The following is an 11254-nucleotide window of genomic DNA, read 5'->3' on the forward strand; positions in this document are numbered from 1 at the left end:
CCTGGTCACTCCCAAAGAAAACCTCAACATCTTCAGCTTTGCTACCTCCAGCTCTGCTTCCTGTCTTTTCTTCAGTGGCACTGTCTCCAGTCCAAACATCATGGCTGGTCTCACCACTGTTTTATACACTTTTCCTTTCATCCTAGCTGAAACCCTTCTATCACACATCACACCTGACATTTTCTCCAGCCGCTCCAGCCTGCCTGGACACGCTTCTTCACCTCTTTTCCACACTCTCCATTGCTCTGGACAGTTGACCCCAAGTACTTAAAATCCTCCACCTTCTTTATCTCTTCTCCCTGTAGCACCACTCTTGCACTTGGATCCCTTTCATTCACACACATGAGCTTGAAATGAGAGTGGCTGTCCAAAATACAAGACAATACATACATAGATTTATATAGCGCTTTAACAACAGCTGAAGCTGGAACAATGCGCTAACATTGAAAACATAGAAATGATGCCCCCTTGTGGAAGAGAAAAAACATTGCCAGAGGTCTGCTAGTGCTTTATCAGTACCCCCAGCAAGAAGAACCAAAACCCAACAAATTGGGGAATGGTGCTCTACATCATATTTTCAATTCCCGAATAAATTTGGGAATGGCAGCGAATTAGTTAATTCCAGGTGCCTGAGATCGAGCATTTCATTTAGTTCTCTATGTCTGTCTGTTCGATATTGGAAATGCATATTGGAAATGGTCAAATATCCATTCTCTTGCCTGATGAGCATTTCTCATTCACATTTGAATTTGATGCACACATTTGCCTCATTGAACTGGTAATCCTCCAGGAACAATATTGGCGTTCGGTGCTCTTCCACAACCACTACAACTTCCTGTCCTCAAGCGGCTATGAAGTAGATGAGCATGGGCAGAGTCTGTCACAGAAAGAGCAGCAGGAGCTCCTGATGAAGATGTTTGCGGTCAGTATCAAAACTTTGAATGTGCTTTATTTTGTCCCCTGGTTGTCTCACTGGCCGCTTCTTTTCATTTTGATTACTCTAGTTGTCATGCAAGCTGGAAAGAGAGTTCCGTTGCGTTGAGTTGGCCGAGCTAATGACTCAAAACGTGGTGACGCTGGCCATTCGATACGCCTCCAAGTCCAAGCGCATGGCACTTGCACAACGGCTCAGTGAGATTGCCCTGGAAAAAGCCAGCCAGATTCAGGAGGAAGAACAAGAAGATGTGACGGAATACTCTGACATCAGGCAGACCTCATCTGGGTAATGCCAAAACAAACAATAAGATCTGTCTTGTGAAAGATCACTTTCGACTCCAACAATCACTATCCTATAGTGTTATCTATGTACATGTCTGTGGAAAACTTGAGTTAATTCACAATCCTATAAAGTAGGGCCATTTATGACCAGATTGACACCAGAGAGAAGCATCACCGCAGACAGACATTGGAGGACGAACAGAGCCAAGAGCTTGAGGAGGAAGAGGATGCGCAGGAAATACAGTCTGAAGATGGCATCGGAGCCCCAAAGCGTCAGTCAGGTTACATATTTTGTCTTTAGGGTAGCCAATTCTTCACATACTCATGGCTTGTGTCTCATTCGGAAGGTCTGAACCCGTTTGCCAAAGTTTCAGGATCATCTTTAGAGCAAGCAGCCCCAATCTGTGAGTAAAGCATTTCCTCACTCGACTGCCATATCACACATTGGATCGTTGTTTAATCCTCTCAAAGTCATACACGTCACTCCTTTTACCAGTTCGTTTCTTGGTCTTCCAAATAATACTTTCAATTCCATCACTTCAAACCTTTTGCACTAGGTGCAGTCTCTCAAATTACCTGTGCTGCCTCTCTATTCTCTTCCATTAACACATGTGACACGGGCCCCATACTTAATGCAATCTTGATGTAAATCACAAATTATACTCAGAATTCTGATGATTTGACATCAATGAAATGATGATAAATACTACCAAAATAATGGTATTCTTGATTAACTGTAATTTCCTGTTGGATAATTTACCATAGATCTCTGAATTTGTTTTTGCAGCAAGCAAAGTTGGGCGCACAAACCCTTTCAAAGTGAGTTCTGTCTTCTTTTCTTTTTAACAAATAAATGGTTGTATGTATCCGTGGTCTACTGCCTGAAGACGGCAGAGGGTGAGGATAAGCGGATCTGATTAATGGATGGATAAATGGTTATGAATGCTAATGAACCTAAAGACTGCAACTCAAGTTTTGGATGGTATGCATGCAGGTCCTTGGTTCGGAGAAGTCCTCTCCTGTCTCTTGTCATCCTCGGGTAACAAACATCCTGGATCACATGACACCCAGCAGGAAGTCTGCTCCACTAAATGCATCTGCAGGGAAGTCAAACAGAAGCCCGGTCCTCAAACCACTCCCCACTCGAGCAAAGGGAAAGGTGCTGTTCTGCTGAATTTCTAGCCTCCTAATAGAAGTAGACAGTACAATGATGCAAAACTTGAAAAAAAAAAAAAACTTCCTCAGCACAAATACTGTACATGTTTATGTTTGACTCTACAAAAATATCCATGCTGTATGGGACAAGGCACGGTGCAATGGACCAAAAGTCACTGGCTTGATCTATATACCGTATTTTTCGGTGTATAAGGCACACTCAAAAGCCTTGATTGTCTTCAAAATATGACCCTGCGCCTTATTTGCAGGTGCGCCTTATATGTGAAGTAATGTTGCTGCTGGGAAATGTAAATTTCTCCACTGTGAGACTAATAAAGGCATATCCAATCCAATCCACACCAGGTCTCGCCAATACTGTCAGCAGCCACTGACTCCATTATCCCCTGTAGAAGAAGTAGCGCATAACCTCGGCCTCTACTGTAGCACCTTATAATGTTGTGTGCTTTATATTTGGAAACGTTTTTATAGCTTTATATATTATATTTGGAAAACCTTTTTCATTCATTGATGGTGTAATATATGGAAAAAGTTTGAAAATCCACCATTCTTTGGCGGGTGCCCCTTATACTCCAGTGCGCCTTATACACCAGAAAATACGGTACACATTTACACCTTTATAATGTTTCAAACATTTCAAAGTAGCAATTTCATGTCATTAATTTTCCAGTCCCCCATTTTTCTTACATCTTTATTATATATGCTTTGCATTATGATATAACCGTTACCTAATACAGAACAGTACAAATAATTGAACACTGACTCACCGGAATCTTCCTTATGACTTTGCCATCCAGGCTCAGTCCACTCTCCTGGACATAACTGGTACAAAAGCAGTCATAAAAAAGACTCAAGAGAACTTGGATTCCAGAGATCACCAAGAGAAGCAAGAGGATCTCCCAACTGCTCCCTCACCAACTGACAATGCTGAAACTGTGAGGTATAAGATACGTGTTTCCAGATCTACATGAAGTCTGTTTCCCCTGAAGAAATCATACATGATGTGCAAAAGAGGATTTTTCCAGTTGAACTTTGTGATGATAATCGGTGTCTTGTAGTGTGTATTTCCAGTCATTATTCCCGAGTGCTTTGTGTTCTGGTAACAAGTTGGGAGAACAAATGGGAGAATATCTTATTCTCACTTGCGGCTTTTCTGACCATCAGACCAAAAACAGGCTTCCAGTTGTGGTTGGAAGAAAACAGGAAGAACATCACAGCAGACCACCCTGACCTGGAGGAGATGGACATCATCAAGGAGGCAATGGGACTCTTCAGGAATCTTTCAGCAGATGAGCGACTGGTACGAACGACTACACTCAATATCCCATTTAGTGGTTGAAATTAAACCACTTTAAACCACACTTAAACCACTAAATTATTTGATCAGCATGGCATCTTTGGTGAGGCTTAAGAATGGCAAAATCAGGGGACTCTGCATTCATCAAATGTTTCTGAATCAGATACATTCACAACCTTCCAAACAGCATCCGATTAATTTGCACTCATTCAGTATTTTCAGGGCACTGGTTAAAAAAACATATTTGTTAGGTGGTTTATTAAAGGACAACCGACACAATTTTTGGGCTCCTAACTGACATCAGAAAACTTTTTACCACATCTAAAATACCCAAAACACGCAGGTTGATATTTTTAGCCAAATGCAAAACACCAATAAAAATTACTTCAAGGAGAACTGACGTCACTTTTTTGTTTCTTAACTGACATCAGAAAAACGTTTTATAGCATCTAAAATACCCAAAACACGCAGTATGATATTTTTAGTCAAATGCAAAACACCAATAAAAATGACTTCCAAAATCTGCAAAAAAATGAGCTGCGAATTGGGCATTTTCAGAAAGTCCCGCCCCCAATTCGTGACGTCACGCCAAGACGTCTTGCATTGCTTGACAATGAAAACAATGGCTTCAGATTCGGAGAATATGCTTTCTTGTTACACCTCCAGTTATGAATATGATTCAAATAGTTCTGAAGAGGAAAGCATACATGTTTGCAATCGTTTAAAGAATTTATTCCATGCCATTTTGAGGCAACATTGGGGGAAAATCTCACCCAAAAAAAAGAGGCACAAAATGGCGACCTCCAGTGGCCACCACCGCTTCCACAGGCGTACAAATTCCTTATATGGAGCTTGGATGCCCTCTTCTGGCGGCTTTTGGGTGCAACACGCTTCTCAGACCAAACATGTACAGCAAAATACATTGACGTGATGGATGCCTCTCCTGGCCGTTCTCCACCTGCTGTCAATTCTCTAATCACGGACACTGGGCATTTATACGGTTCGCGATCACCTTGCCAATGCCGGATGATTGCTGTACCTGCACTCTTCCTTCGATGCGCGAGTGTACCCGGTCCGAGGTATTTTCCCTGCGTCCCGTAAATGTATGTCATCTTCCGGAATTGCGTAATTTTGTACCCTCGTGTGCCATTTGCTTTTTGCCGTAGTAAGCAGGTCGGATCACCCCCTGCCTTCTTACTCGCTGTGTTTTCTTTTATTTGTGAATGAACATCCTGCTTGGCTAGTGCTGCCGCCTGCTTTGGTATCCCAAACATTCCACTACGTTCCGACGAGTCAGCTGCCGTCACTCTCGCTGGGAACGTGACAGCTACGGATGACTCGGCTACAGGATGTTCTTTTCTCTTAAAAATATCTATCCAATGACACTTGCTCTCACGCCCACAGCCATATCACTAGATTTCACAGCCTCCTTATTCTTTAATATCGTACTGATCGTAGATTTCCCCATGCTGTATTCCCTAGCCAGATCAGACACGGGCACACCTCCTTCATATTTTGCGATTATTTCTTTCTTAAATGCAATAGTTGTACGCACTACTTTTCTTTTGACACTTTTAGCAGCACTTACTTTCTTTGGAGGCCTGATGATTAGGGGCTAAAAGTCTTCGTACACCTATATTAAACGCTAGAGCAAAACGCAGCACGTCCGCAAGCGACAATAGTTGGTCACGGAGAGAGCGATACACCCGTACGCTGCTCAGCACCCCACCCTCGCGTACGCACTCACGCGTCGTATTGGCGTTCGAACACCGATTGGTGTTCGAACTACGAGGCAAGAATATCTCGAATATTTTGTTCGAACTCCGATTTGTTCGAACTGTGAGGCATTCGAGAACCGAGGTACGTCTGTATTTTGTGCTTCTGGCAACCTGGGTAGGCTCCAGCATGACTGCAACCCAAGTTGGGGTAAGCGGTTGGTGTAAATGGCTGATGATGATGGATATATGATGACAATGAATTAGGGCCTAAAAATAAAAAATCAACACGTATTTGTGGCATGTAAGAATAATCTGTGAAAAACATTGTAAACACTTTTTAAATGCACATGACAATTTTATTTCCTAATAAATCCTGCTCCCCTTCCATATTTTCTGATGCCAATGCATCTTTTTTTTTAACAAAGGCAGATGTGTACCCCCACATTTTGTCAGTATTTAGAGATGACATTATGAGCGTTGAGGGCAGTAACCTGGTCGTGACCTTCCATTCATCAAGCTTCTTTATCTGCAGCTGGCTGATGCTTCATACACAAGAGGGAGGATGTGGATGTGAAATGATGGGGAGGAGGGGGCATGCTTGTTCCCAGGGAAACCTGTTTTGGGTGTGTTGTGTGTGTGTGTGTGTGTGTGTGTGTGTGTGTGTGTGTGTGTGTGTGTGTGTGTGTGTGTGTGTGTGTGTGTGTGTGTGTGCGCGCGTGTGATGGCAATGAGGGCACAAATCATTGATCTCATGATGACGCTGATTGGCCGATTTTAAGTTTTCTAGGCAGATTTTAGACTACTACTGTGTTCTACTGTAACTGTATGTTGACATAGCTGAACATAGCTGTTCAGTTTTTACTTTTTCATTTTAGCTGTAAAGCGCAATTTCATTTTCTATTTCCACGCGTGAATCAGTTCACGGTATGCAGACTGCCTTGGTGTTTAATCATTTTGAAATTGGATTATTTACTAGACCATTTTAATTAATTCCAATTTGTTTAGACTTGCCATTTAACTCATTCACTGCCAGACGATGTGCAAAAATGTGTCCACTCCAGTGCCAGGGTTTTTGTCATTTTGACTCAAATTGCAGAACCGACAGAATATTGAGTTTTAGAACTACATAAACATTCAATGCAGCGTAGGAAACCTTAGACTCTCTTCTTTCATCAGAAAAAAAGAGTTAATTCCTAAATGATATGAGTCTGCAGTAATATGAGGTGCAAGTGGGGGCGGCTGTACAAAAGGCAAATACTGTGGGGCCTTGGTTTACGAACACCTTGCCTTACGAATTTTTCGGGATACAAACGTTAAATTTATGAAAATTAAACCTTAGCATACGCACTACTTTTTGGGATACACATGGAGCGCCGCCCCAGCATGGCTGGTGGAGTAATCTTCGGCGGAAGAACATCAAACCACACGACCGAACAGCGCCCCAGCCGGCCTACCTTTCCACACCCCTTTTCTCTGAGTGCATACGTCGATCGTCTTCAAGGATTTTTAACTGATGCTTTTGCTGTTATGGGACTGAAAAAGACCCCACCACAGGCTTGTGTTCAGCTGAAGAAGACACAAAACAAAATCACAGTCGAGGAGAAGAAGGAGATCATTGAGAAACACGAGCGAGGTGTGCGTGTGTCTGATTTAACAGCACAGCACCGATATGCTAAGTCCACCATTGCTACCATCCTTTGCAGCAATGAAGCCATGAAAGGTGTGTGTGTTGCCAAAGGTGTTTCAGTGCTGTCAAAGCAACGGTCTCGGGTAATAGAAGATTAACAAAAAGCAGCTATCCGGCGACAGCGTGAATAAAGCAATTATATGCGATAAAGCACGGCAAATTCACTCTGATATCGCTATGCGGCAACCTGGAAGTTCGGCACTTCTTGATGATTTTAAAGCCAGCAACGGATGGTTCAAGAACTTTAAACGCCGTACAGGGATTCACGGCATTAGATGAGACCGGCCTTTTTTTGAAAAAGATGCCTAACCGGATTTTCATAACACAGGAAGAGTAGTCTGAACCCCATTCTATCAAGCCATCAACAACCATCACAAAGATAAATAAAACAACTTTATTATACAGTGCAGTGTATTTCTTTCATTACAATACAATATCACATTTATTATACATAAAATAAGGTATATTTTGTGTAGTTTTAAAGCTTATTTAGTTGAAAATTATATTTTATGGAGACCTGGGAACGGATTATTCTAATTTTAATGGTTTCCTATGGGAAATTATTTTTTGGATTACACACTTTGCCTTACACACTCTGTCTGGGAACTAATTAAGTGCGTAAGCCAAGGTCCCACTGTACTGCCCCCTTCTGGGAGGGAAAAACATTGCCAAAGGTCTGAGCAGCGCTTTATTCACCCCCTCCCAAGAAAAAACAACCCGAACAAATTCAGGAATGGTGCTGCATATCATACTTTCAATTCCCGATTAAATTCGGGAATGGCAGTGAATGATTTCAGAAAAAAATACTTTAAAGCTTTTTTTTCTTCACTTTACAAGGTCTGAGATTACACACTTCTATTTTTGCAATAGGAAAATCTACCATGTAACAAAATCCGCCAGCTGTCTTATATTTTTATTCGTGGCTGTGGACGACTATTGTAAATTAACATTGACACTTTTGTCAACCACTGTTTTTTCCTGATGGTGTTGTCTGATTCCGTCATCTGGTTTTGTCAAACAGGAAGTATGCCTCCAGACGTAGATGCATTGAATTCTCTAATGAGTCATTCTAAAGCATATTGGCACTTTATTAGAGTTAAAGGACAACCGACGTCTCCGGACAAGTTGTGTCCATCATTTGTAAAATGGCTTCAAATGTCTTCTACTGAGCGTATTTTACAAAGATTCCACCGCATTTCGCTATAATTTACGTTTTAAGACCCGCGCTGAATATTTCGGAAGTCTTGTTTTTTGAGTTGGTGACGAGTCCGTTCGTTACGTCACTGAAGGAACGCCCCTGACTGAAAAAAGGACACATTGTAGCAGTCCTTCCATCACGTCGGCTGGTCTGAAAACTTCGTGTAGCACCAAAAAAGAGGCAGAAGAGGGCGACAAAGCTCCATGTAAGGAATTAATCAGCCTGTGGAAACGGGCTGATTAATTCCTTACAGGAGCTTTGTTTCCATTTTCTGCCCCTTTTTGTGCTACATTTCCCACCCCCAGATACCTCAAAATGGCATGGAATAAATTATTTAATCGATTGCAAACATGTATGCTTTCCTCTTCAGAACTATTTGAATCATATTCATAATTGGACGAGTAACAAGAAAGCATATTCTCCGAATCTGAAGCCATTGTTTTGATTCTCGGGCGAGACGTCTTGGCGTGACATCACGAACTGGGGGCGGGACCTTCTGAAACTGGCCACTTCCGGTTTCAAATTGAAGTACTTTTTCGACACTTTAAGTCATTTTTATTGGTGTTTTTGCATTTGACAAAAAATATCATACTGCGTGTTTGGGGTATTTTAGATGCTATAAAACGTTATTCTGATGTCAGTTAAGAAACAAAAAAGTGACGTCGGTTGTCCTTTCAATAAAAAAAACAATTCAATCACTGATCATCCACATTTCCATACATTCGACAGTTTCTTTTAGTTTTTCATTCCCATCTGTTAAATAGCTGCATTTTTTTTGTATAGCATCATCCTATATTCCGTGCTTTCAAGTTCAGACATTTTATGAGTTGCTTTTCCCACCTGTTGTGGCAGCGTGTAGACTCATAGTGTAGTGGCTTTTACTAAATAGATGAAACAAACAAATGTTCAATTTTATTCTCTTTTATTGTTAGATTTCTAAATTATTTCAGTAAATCTGGTGATTACTTTAAAATTTTATCAAGGAAAAAAACCTAAACAAATGTTTTCATTTGCTAAACATACTAAGCATATATAAAGTATTGGAAATATTCATGTGAAATGTAGTAAATGCTTACTCATGAGTAAAAATATCTTTTTGAAGGGTGAATCTCTTTGAAATTCAAAAGTGAGGCACGGTCGCTTCACGTACTGTGCTGCTTTGAATATCACTGCTCCATTGGCAAGTGAAGTGTGCGTGGTGCGTTGGTCCTGTCATCACGCCTGGTGATTCATCGTGGGCTTTATTACCGTCAGGAAAGTGCTTCCTTTTGTCTCTGCTCAAAAAGAAAGGAGGAGCGGTGTGAGCAAGACGATGAGAGCCAGCGGGTCTGAAGAGACGTAACCTGTCAATTGTGATTATGCATGACAGGATGCAATTTCCAACCGCATGGCCAACTGTTGCTACGTGGGTTCACTCATTGACATTGAGCCTACAGCCAAACAGATGAACGCTTCCTCTTTTGGTGTGCTCTCATAATTAGAACATGTGTGCCCTCTTTCATTCAGGCATGGGCTGAGCGAGCGAAAGGCCTGACTGGTGATGTAAAGGACCTAAAGAAAAGAAAACGAACCGAAGCTGGAGGAGGTGAAGAAAATGAAATCGGCCAGCTCGAATCTAACGAAAATGATGCCAAGAAGAAGAAAGCGATAGATCCGTCCTCAAAGCTTTCAGCATTTGCCTTTCACAAGAACTGAAGATTTTTAGGCGGGTCTCATTTTGATATGAAACTTTTTAATTTTTTTATGTGTTCAATAAATTCAGTTTTGAAGCCCTCTTAATCTTAATCTTAATCTTCAGGCTGTCTTACTGCGTCCTTCAGGAACATTAAAGTTGTTTTAATAAACCCCTCGACATGTTGGGAAAGCGTCACAACATTTGTGATTCTCAAATATTAAAAATACTTCCACTGAAAGCACAACCGTTGTTTCTAATAGTCTTTGTGTACTCATGGGAAATTTAAAGGACAACCGACCTCACTTTTTTAACTGATACCAGAAAAACGTTTTATAGCATCTAAAATACCCAAAACACGCAGTATGATATTTTTAGTCAAAGGCAAAACACCAATAAAAATGACATAAAGTGTCCAAAATCTGGAAAAAATTGAGCTGCGAATTGGGCATTTTCAGAAAGTCCCGCCCCCAGTTCATGACGTAACGCCAAGACGTCTTGCATTGCTTGTGAATCAAAACAATAGCTTCAGATTCGGAGAATATGCTCTCTTGTTACACACGCAGAGCGCAGATGCGTGTATGGAACTGTCGCGGGATGGAATTGAAGCTGATTTATGTGGGACAGGAGATGTGAGACAATCTCTTTTCGTCAATGGATGCTACAGCTCCGTGTTTGCTTTCAACATTTAGCTTGTAGTCGACGTGCACATTCCACCATGATGTCCCTGATCCACTGGTGAAGAGACACTTTGATCCTCTCCTCTTTCATCTGGAACTGCTTTATGTAACAAAGAGGGTACAGAAAGTGCTTAAGAATGAATGTCTCTCAGTGTCTGTGTTGTCATGTTATTTGTTATTTAAGTTTTTTTTGTTCTTTTGACTTCAAGACGGCGCCGCGAGAGTGGCTGCCTTTCCAGCAGCTCCTGTGTTTTGCTTTTCTACTTTCATTTCTTTCATAACTTTGCTGCTGTGAAATGTAAATTTCTCCACTGCGAGACTAATAAAGGCAAATCCAATCCAATCCATCCAGTTGTGAATATGATTCAAATAGTTCCGAAGAGGAAAGCATACAGTTTGCAATCGATTAAAGAATTTATTTGTGCCAATTTTAGGCAACATTGGGGGAAAATCTCTCACCCAAAAAAAGAGGCACAAAATGGCGACCTCCTGTGGCCACCTCCGTTTCCACAGGCTGATAAATTCCTTATATGGCGCTTGGACGCCTTCTTCTGGCGGCTTTTGGGTGCAACACGAGGTCCCCAGACCAAACAAGTACAGCAAAATACATT

At 41.5% G+C, this 11254-nt stretch overlaps 1 protein-coding gene across 6 annotated transcripts in view; it reads left to right on the forward strand.

Annotated features, from left to right (window-relative positions):
• The window catches only part of wdhd1 (WD repeat and HMG-box DNA binding protein 1), a 28873-nt gene extending 17862 nt beyond the window's left edge, over positions 1-11011 (forward strand). For 3 of the 6 annotated variants that reach the window (XM_088991934.1, XM_088991932.1, XM_088991933.1), the window contains exons 19-27: positions 791-922; positions 1005-1222; positions 1351-1490; positions 1566-1622; positions 2006-2037; positions 2213-2377; positions 3189-3331; positions 3556-3691; positions 9798-11010. In XM_088991934.1, the coding sequence (XP_088848060.1) occupies positions 791-922; positions 1005-1222; positions 1351-1490; positions 1566-1622; positions 2006-2037; positions 2213-2377; positions 3189-3331; positions 3556-3691; positions 9798-9986 (1212 nt within the window). In that variant the 3' untranslated portion in view covers positions 9987-11010. Of the gene's footprint in view, positions 1-790; positions 923-1004; positions 1223-1350; positions 1491-1565; positions 1623-2005; positions 2038-2212; positions 2378-3188; positions 3332-3555; positions 3692-9797 lie in introns of all 6 variants that reach the window. The other 3 variants (XM_088991935.1, XM_088991936.1, XM_088991937.1) reach the window with 3 other exon arrangements.
• Positions 11012-11254: the final 243 nt, after the last annotated feature.

The sequence above is a fragment of the Hippocampus bargibanti genome, linkage group LG03 (genome assembly GCF_051943395.1).
Source record: "Hippocampus bargibanti isolate YZ-2025 linkage group LG03, ASM5194339v1, whole genome shotgun sequence".
In the NCBI taxonomy this organism is placed as follows: domain Eukaryota; kingdom Metazoa; phylum Chordata; class Actinopteri; order Syngnathiformes; family Syngnathidae; genus Hippocampus; species Hippocampus bargibanti.